The sequence below is a fragment of the Gadus macrocephalus genome, chromosome 2 (genome assembly GCF_031168955.1).
Source record: "Gadus macrocephalus chromosome 2, ASM3116895v1".
Lineage (NCBI taxonomy): Eukaryota > Metazoa > Chordata > Actinopteri > Gadiformes > Gadidae > Gadus > Gadus macrocephalus.
In genome coordinates this window covers 17,763,293-17,772,198 of record NC_082383.1, presented here as the reverse complement: position 1 = coordinate 17,772,198, position 8,906 = coordinate 17,763,293, and the positions used below count along the sequence as shown (strand labels likewise).

General features: G+C 42.8%; 1 protein-coding gene and 1 long non-coding RNA gene across 2 annotated transcripts; both read left to right on the top strand.

Moving 5' to 3' along the window:
* Positions 1-1,119: 1,119 nt before the first annotated feature.
* On the top strand, positions 1,120-1,866 carry LOC132473303 (uncharacterized). The gene is made up of 3 exons (XR_009529309.1): positions 1,120-1,150; positions 1,235-1,600; positions 1,735-1,866. It is a non-coding gene; the product is annotated as an uncharacterized LOC132473303 (long non-coding RNA).
* Positions 1,867-2,096: 230 nt separating this feature from the next.
* On the top strand, positions 2,097-8,886 carry LOC132469782 (adhesion G protein-coupled receptor E1-like). The gene is made up of 7 exons (XM_060067855.1): positions 2,097-2,253; positions 4,596-4,718; positions 4,911-5,054; positions 7,954-8,100; positions 8,198-8,344; positions 8,720-8,757; positions 8,869-8,886. The coding sequence occupies exons 1-7, from the start codon at positions 2,097-2,099 to the stop codon at positions 8,884-8,886; spliced, it is 774 nt and encodes a 257-aa protein (XP_059923838.1).
* Positions 8,887-8,906: the final 20 nt, after the last annotated feature.

The following is an 8,906-nucleotide window of genomic DNA, read 5'->3' as shown; positions in this document are numbered from 1 at the left end:
CTTTCTTGTGACTTTTAAATTACCTTTTCAACCACACTTTTCAACCACACTTTATGCAGCTATCTAACGTGTCAGCCATACACAGATTATTTGTCTGATGTTCTGTTGATCTTCCAATTGTTGAGTGATTCAACCTGAGCTGTTATTATAGTTATTAAAAGGTTGTTCCTGAGGTTTATCATTGTCAAAGACTTGCATGCATGTTTTGATGAATTCATACATGCATCCATCCATATATACATGCATGCATGAATGTATCAGAAACAGTATATGTACACACACATGTTGGGCAAAATAACTTGCTGAGTACATCACATGTACATTATAAATACAGCTAACTCCTACCCTAGCCTGAAGAGCACATCACACGGCAGTCACATTACAATATAGTCAACTTTTAACGCCTGAAGAGCACACCACATGGCAGTCACATTACAATATAGTCAACTTTTAACACATAACACACACATAATATATAGTCAGGTCAAGGCCGGAGCCGAAGGCCCCATTTCTCAGCCAGGCAGATGTTGGACACTCAGACAATGCACTAGTCATCCTCAAGAACGGGAGATTCACAAACAGGAGACTCTGTGAAGCTCTCCCCCATTAGGAAGAACACAAGAAGATCCACAGGCATACACTAAGGCCTGGGAGGCAAGGTCAAGCAAAAACACACAGAACCGTACACATCTCAAACGCACACACCTCATCGAGAGGAGGATACAGCATAAGAGTGTATCACACAGGAACTCATCACCTTCTTCTGCAGCAGACCTTCCACGGAGGCGAAGCTCTGGACGAACCATCAGCGCTGATTAGGGACTTAGACATATTAGATTTCTCACGCTTTATGACTTTGTATAACCGTTGCCACTTTACTTAATAAATCCAAGGTCCTCGTGCCGACAGACTTTATTACCTCTCCGTCTCATTTCATCTGGTCCAGTAACTAGACAGACCGTTTTTCCCTACACACACACATACACACACGCACTTGCATGCATATGCTACATCGATTAGTAATCTTTTAGTGCTTGGTTATTTGACCACTTAAAAATGAAAAGGCAACAGCTGAATATTTCACCTCAATATTTGTTTTATTTCTGCTCAGGTTTGCTTGTCATCCTCTTACATGGTGAATACCTTGATGGTAAGGCTGTTTCATTGATTGATTTTAATGTGAATATCATGAATGTGTTCCATATTGTTGACACCATCACATCAATTCATCCAGGATCCTGCAACGGCTACACCAACCTGACGGATCCATGGCGCAACCGCGCCTTTGAAAGAACTGACTGGCCCGGCCACCCCAAAGATGACAGACTGTTATACAAAAAGTGGTGGAGATTCACAGGGATTGGTGGAGATAGAGCCAGTGACAATTGTCAAAATTATGCGGGTGGCTTCATATACCCAAGGGATATGGTGGTGAATTATCCAGTCAATGAATCCCTGACACCAACAAAGGGATCAGCAGGCGCAAGCAGTAGCTCATGCCGATGGAACGTCATTTCTATTGAATGGGTGATCTGTCCGGGAGGCTTCCATGTCTTCCGACCGCTTGCTGCTGGGGATTCGCGAACTGGATTCGCTACCTGTGAGAATATCATTTTCTGTGTTTAAATTTCTCCCTTCACTATATACAATGTCAAAATCATTTTTAATAACATTTTTAACAACTATTATGTATGTGTGTGTGGGTGTGTGGGTGTGTGCACTGTCACCATTCAGATCATTCTGAATGTGGTCCAGACTCCTGCGGTCCCCTTGCTGAATGTACCAGTACCCCTGTGGGAGGCTGTGTTTGTGTCTCTGGGTATGAAATCCCCCCAAAGCACCTTCCTGTTAATGGTTCCTATGGCTGCGTTGGTGAGCTCCATTGGTCTCTCTTCAGTTTAGTTTATTGTGTTGAAGCTAAGCTTGATTAAGATTGTTTTACTTTAGCTTGTTTAGCTTATCTTATCTTAGTTTACTTATTCATTGCAGGTTTAGATCTGCACTTAATATTAATAACAGTAATTATTAATATTATTAATAATGATGATGTTGATGATGATGATGTAGTGTGTAGTTGTGTAACCGATGCCCGTTGAATGTCTGCAGACATCGATGAGTGTGTCAAAACTTCTGATATCTGCGGCCCAGACTCCATATGCACCAACCTCAATGGAACGTACAACTGTACCTGTCTGCCAGGATTCAACAACACTAATTCAGCAGAGAAACTAGGAACCACTCCCTCCTGTGAAGGTAGTGCGAGATCCTCCTCCTTGCGCTGTGGCTTAATGACATTCTGATATTATAATAATAGCATGAATAGAGTTGAAAATGATTCTCTAACACAGTGGCGGGGGTAGGGTTCATCAGGCAAGAAGGACTTCAGCGGCCCTTTACAGTAAAGATCATAGTGGGTTTCAATTGTTGCGCTTACTTCAAGATTTGAACCAAGCTCATATCAGACCCCGCATGTAGGCCTGGATCACATCGAAAATGACCTGAATGATACAGCGATTTACGGTTATTATAAGCCTATTCTTAAAGGGTATTTCATTAAAGACACAAGATATTCAAGAGTTATTGTAATTCTTATGTAGAGAGTAAAAGTATATCCAGTAATTTAAAGGTTGGGTATGGAATTCGCTTTTTTGGCCATTTTTGCAAAATTACTTGAAATCCTTATCATAACCCGCTTACAGCCACTGAGTTAGAAGTACTGACATGAAAATTAAACAAGTCAATCATCTGTGGAACGGGCAGGGCTCGAAAAACTCCAGCCAATCATTTCCATTGCCACCGAGTTGCATTGGACAGTAAGTACGTCAATCAAACGGTCGTACTGCACTCCCCCTCCCCCGCGCGCGACCCCTTCGTGCAGTGCTCGTGACCCAGAGCAATCTCCTGTTTGTTGTTATCCTGCGGTAGCTACTGGAACTAGTTAATCCACATTTGGACCTAGCAGTAGAAGACAATTTCCATGGCAGACAAGACGCCACCATCCCCACCACCACCACCACCACCAGCAAAGAGAAGGAAAACTCTTTTTCAGAGAGTAATTGATAATAAAAACGCTGAAAGAGAAAAACTGAAATCAAGAATAATCCTAGGCGCTGCTTTCGAACGTTGGCGGCAACTGAAGGACGAGAAGGGTCTAAAAACCGATGCTTGTGTGGCGGTTGACCTAGTTTCAAAGTTTATACCGTTTATACTCGGGTAATACCGGTGTTGAGACGAGTGTATTAGGCTACTCGGTGTGAAAATGTCCACACCGCGGCAACCCTAGTGAAAACCAGGACTTCCAATACAATTATATGAAACAAACATACATTTTCTAAAAATAGTAATGATTTATGTGACCGTTTAATGTTTATAACATCTGGTGCAACCATAGCCGCGAGAACGTAGGCTATTCTCAGCAGGGGGTGCTGGAAAAAAAAAACTCAGCCTGCACTAGACTCGCAACTCGTTACATTGATAAAAAAAGATAGCAGCGCTGCGCAGCTCAATTACACCAGTGCATGCGCGCACAGTTGAAAATCGATCGTTGTGTTCACTTCCTTCACACCATGGTTCACATCCAGCTGCTCACAGAACAAGTTTAGCGCACCACCGCTACCCTCACACTTTTTCATATAACCTTTTTTCAGCACTAGGTCATATGAGCATTAAATAAATGCTGCGTCTCAAAATGCCTTGGACAGCAGCGAGGATGACTCGCTTTGCCACGGGCCGAAACAGTTCGGAGCGACCACAGCCAGAGCGAACACAGCGGGGCAGAGGAGTGTCAGGAATAGTCTTTGGTGTACACATCAGTACGGCCTATTTGCACTACTGTTCAGTGGCAATGCAGTGTTTTATTCTAAGCCTTTTTATTTTCGTATATTATTTCAATGAATACAATTTATTTATTCATAAAAACAAATATAGGTCGTCTTACAATGGGGTTTGTGTTTATATTCGGACCAATACGGTACAGCGGGCGCTCACATGACGTTAAGCATTTCCTGGTGCATAATGTGACGCTTCAGAACCTAAAATCCCGTTTCTCCCCGTTGACACGACAACACATAACCGGCGTTTTCAGAAATCTCCACTTTGGCCAGAGTTTTTAGAAATGATCGTTTTCTGTGATAAGACAGGGCCTCGGACAGGGGGTGTTGCAGCACCCCCAGCACCCCTACTTCCCGCGGTACTGGGTGCAACTTACAGCTGAATGTAGTGCCATGTTGTTAAACGAAAACCTACGCTAGCCTGGCTCGCTCTCGCGCATCTCTGTTCGCGCTCGTGCATGATTGCGCGTCCAGGTACTTGGAATGGGTGGAGTCAGAGTCAGCGTTGAAGGAGAGGGGGTAGGACCATTTGAGTTGTGTATTTTCAAAATCTGCTGGCGTTTCGCAAATCCCATACCCAACCTTTAATGTTGTAGGCCTAATGTCTTTAGGGCTATTAGTTTCATTTTGCAGTTTCCTAGTTCTGGTTGCTTTAAGGCAAAGACAAAAATAGACATACAAAATAATTGGCTCTTTAATCTTACTAAATTAGAAACTCTGCTTTTATGATGTTCACTCCCTAAAAATGTCTTCTTGTCTCCGCAGACATTGACGAGTGTCTTGAATACCCCTGCGGTGAGGGTGATTGTAAGAACATCCCAGCAAGTTTTGAGTGTGATTGCCATGTGGGGTATCAGCTTGGGCCTGCTGCAGCTCCACCATGCCAAGGTCTGTAAAAAACACTCCAACACCAGCTCCAACTCCCAGCGGGACAATATCCCTGTGATATCAACACGGCCGTCATGTTATCTGTGATGTACAACATTGTAATACGTTTGTGTTTCTGGAGTGATTTTGGTTGGAGTTGAGTTCTGTTGGTTAAGATGTGTTTCTTCCTTCAACTTATTCCCCCTGGATTAGATATTGACGAGTGTTTCAATTCCACCGTCTGCGGCCCTCGTTCCAACTGCACCAATGTTCCTGGAAAACATATCTGCCAGTGTGAGCCGGGATACATAGCCACCGACCCGTCCACGGCCCCTGATGAGGACAACACCTGTGAAGGTATCTAGTCATGCCATCTGCTTAATGACACGCGCCTATGTTCAGGGGAACGGCAGACTGAGACATGGACTCGCTCCCCACAAGTCAATGTCAATTTCACTTTAGCATCCAAACAACATGAGCCAATGAGAGGTGAGAATGTGAGCTTTACCGTCGTCACAGATCGCTGATGGGTGAGGAACCAGATGATGGTGCAGAGCATACATCACTTGAGATTTAATTATTATACCACAGTGAGCAAATTTTTTTAAAATCATATAGATATAGTCGCTGTAGCAATGTGCATGCCACACGCCACCTAGGTGACGTTCACTGGGCTCCTCCGGACAAGTTGAGAGGGTAGGGTTGATTAAGTCAGACTGAGGTCGGCTTAGCTCAGGAAGTAGAGCAGTTATCTTGTAACCGAATGGTTGCTAGTTCGATCCCCAGCTCCTCCTAGCTGTGTTGATGTGTCCCTGCAAGCAAGACACTTAACCCTTATTGCTCCTGACGTGCTGGCTGTCGCCGTGCATGGTTGACTCTGCCGTCGGTGTGTCAATGTGTGTTAAGTCACATTGGATAAAAGCGTCTGCTAATTGTAATAAAGACGCTTAATTGTAAACCATGCAGGAAATCTCTCTCTTCGTGTGTGTGGAGAGTGCTGGGGCCTCTACGAATAGTCAAATCTCCTAACCTTTATGCCTCCTTTCCTTAGCCTTTGAGGAAAATGTAATCGGGTCAAGGAGAGATGAAAGGTGCTTCCTTTCGAACATAAAAATAGACAACACTTTAAAATGAATTCGACTCCACTCTTCCTAACCAACGTTATTGCGCGACGGCGGGTATTGCCGATCTATAGCGTCTCTAGTATGAAAGTACAATTTTCCGAAGATTGACCAAAGCAAGCGCTCTTTGATCCATGCGTTCATGTCGTATTGATTTCAATCAGGTTATCGCCAACAGTGAGAATCACTCAGGTCGGACTTGGCCAATGGGAATACTTCAGGTCACTTGAATTCCAATTCACATGTGAATAAAAAGAGGCTAAACTTATGTTGATGTTGAAATTAACTGCCCCCAGTAGTCTTTCTTAAATGTGAAGTTGGCATTTTCTTTTCTTATAGTGTATTTTATGTGCTTACTAACCAGCAATAAATAAATTCATTTATATTTAAATAATTATGTTTCTGGAATTGGTATCCATTATTATCAATTGTATTTTCTTCTCTTCTATTCTTCTGCTTTACTGCGTCTCCCATGCGTCTTCGAGTAGTGTCAGTAAACTTCGTCGGTGGCATGTTGCTTTAAATATTGCCAACGTAAAGGATTATGGGATGCCACTATCTGCTTTCCTTTCTCAAAGGAAGCTCAGGAGTAACCTATGCTAAAGGAGGGTTAAAGGAAGCATCGAAGCTCCTTTCCTAAGCATTTTTAGAATTCGAACCACCTTTCCTCCAAGCACTTCTGGGTCATCTCCATAGGAAAGGAAATTTCCTATGCAAAAAAGAGAATTCGTAGAGGCCCCTGGTGTCACCTGTGCACACTAATTTCTTGTTGGACCACAGGTGTGCAGCTTCTCCCAGCCACAGAGTCATATTCACAGTGATGAGCCTTTTTTTATTTGAGCATGGGTAGCTGTACTTTCATGCTCATTTGACTATGGCGTAGTTGACCAATCAGGTTACCCTCACAAATAATCAAATTATTTGTGAGGGTAGCCCAGGGCGTCACACGCAGCCCCAACTCTGGTCTTGGGTTTCCACACTCTGCCCTCTATGTGTATCCACCAAGAAAATGAAGATTCAACCTTGCAACTCAGGCACACTCAGACACACAGCGCTCAACTCAAAGATTTACTTAATGTAAATTCAAGACACAAGAAAAACCGACCTTCACAAACACTAGATACACACAAGACCAGCTGCAGCCTGGAGCTAAACACACAAGCAGAGTGTTGGAAAGATGCTGTTGAGGCACTCGGGTAGTCAGGGAAACAGAGAGCTAGAGAACCACAAGGGGCATAGACAATATGATGAAGGGAATAAACACACACACAAACGCACGCACGCGCGCGCGCGCGCGCTCGCACTCACACACACACACACACACACACACACACACACACACACACACACACACACACACACAGGGCAGGGCAGGAAAGAGACCATGCAGGAACTAATGTAGCCAAAGGTGGAATATTATAAATCATGCTCATTGTTCAGATCAAAATAACTCAGATCTTAAAACAGCTGCAATGTGAATAATTGACGGGCATTTTATGCATAAGAAGTGTGTATTCGCAGGAAAACGAGAATGGTTGTGTTCTGAAGACCTTAGAAAGAGCCCTCTATATCTACATAGAGAGCGGTCATCTTACACAGAGCCGTCATGTTTCTACAGCTCTAGAGGCGCTTAAATTAACAATCAAGATCGCTCTCTTGCTTGTAAACTAGAAAATGCATTTCTTGCAGAAAATGTGGTTAGTGCTGTAGTGCAAAGTATGGTTGAAATGATGTTTTAATAAAGCTTAAAGGTAAAAAAAATTACCAAGTTGCGAGGTATGAAGTATTATCAGAGAATAAGAGAATGGTGGATCTTTGGGGAACTAATGCTGTGTGTACCAATGGGTGGAGGGCTTTGCCATCGTGGACGTCTTTGCCATCCACCCATTGACTTCTATTATAAGGATAATATGTTAAAACTATATTTTAAAAGTAGAATATAAAACAATGGTAGCGCTCTATTCAAAGCTAATACGAACATTTTAAAACGTGGAATGGAGTATCAATGTGAACAACTGTGGAAGGAGTAGGGTTCCATAGTAGAGAATAATGTAGAAAGGAAAAATAAAGCTGTCGATTATGTGCAAGCATAGGATGAATGTGGTCATGCAAATATGTTATATGTCTCTGAACAGATGCTGATGAGTGTGTGGAAGACGTCACCATCTGCGGTCCTGAGGCCGTCTGTAACAACACAATCGGGGCCCATTTCTGCACCTGTAACCACGGTTACCGCCTCGACCTCTCAGATATGATCGCCAGCTCTGAAAATCCATGCAATGGTGTGTGGTTGGTCATTCTGTGTCCAACAATGTTGTGCTTGTATTGCCCTGATTTAAAAGCAGGTCAGGGTCTACCAACCTCCTGGCTTCTCCACAGACATCGATGAATGCAGTGAGACGGTGGATCTTTGTGGAACTAAAACCGTGTGTACCAACGCACCAGGGACCTTCCACTGCTCCTGTCCTGATGGCTATTACCCCACAACGGGGGTAATTTGGGAACCTGGTGTCACGTTCTGCCAAAGTGAGCAGACCGACTTTTTGAGTATATTGTAGTTAGGAATGCACTTCTTCAATTATGAAAACAACCCCAAGAGAGTGGTCGTTATCTTACATCGAGTGTAAGATACATATGAGATAATATCTTACATTTCCACAAACATGAAGTTCGGTTATGATAAATCATCATAACATTTGCATAAACATACCAAATATGTTTCGTAGAACATTCAATGTAGACAGAAATGAAGCTGATTAAATCATGACAAAACAAAAAACCTGTTCCATCTGTAGTAAGATCATTAATGGGCTTAGGCCACATTAAGGATCTTCAATATTATTATTATGATTATTGATAGTAATTATTAATACGATTTTCTCTTCAACAATAACTAAATAGGTCTTCAGGACATTCTTGATGCGATTGAACCTCCAGAGGCAAGTACTGTTTTTTTCGAGAATAAAATTGTTAACAGAAAAATAATAACTAGTTCGGGAGAAGCATTAGTACGACGATTGAAAAATTAATTCTTAAAACTGTATGAAAAGGAAACGGAAAAAGTTTGAGCAGGGATTTGTGTCGCTGT

Bases quoted from the DNA above. Each gene is read 5' to 3' on its own strand.
- LOC132469782 (XM_060067855.1), top strand. From the start codon at position 2,097: ATGTCTGCAGACATCGATGAGTGTGTCAAAACTTCTGATATCTGCGGC. The intron at 2,254-4,595 runs GTAGTGCGAGAT...TTGTCTCCGCAG, and splicing joins AACCACTCCCTCCTGTGAAG to ACATTGACGAGTGTCTTGAA. The intron at 8,345-8,719 runs GTGAGCAGACCG...ATAACTAAATAG, and splicing joins TGGTGTCACGTTCTGCCAAA to GTCTTCAGGACATTCTTGAT.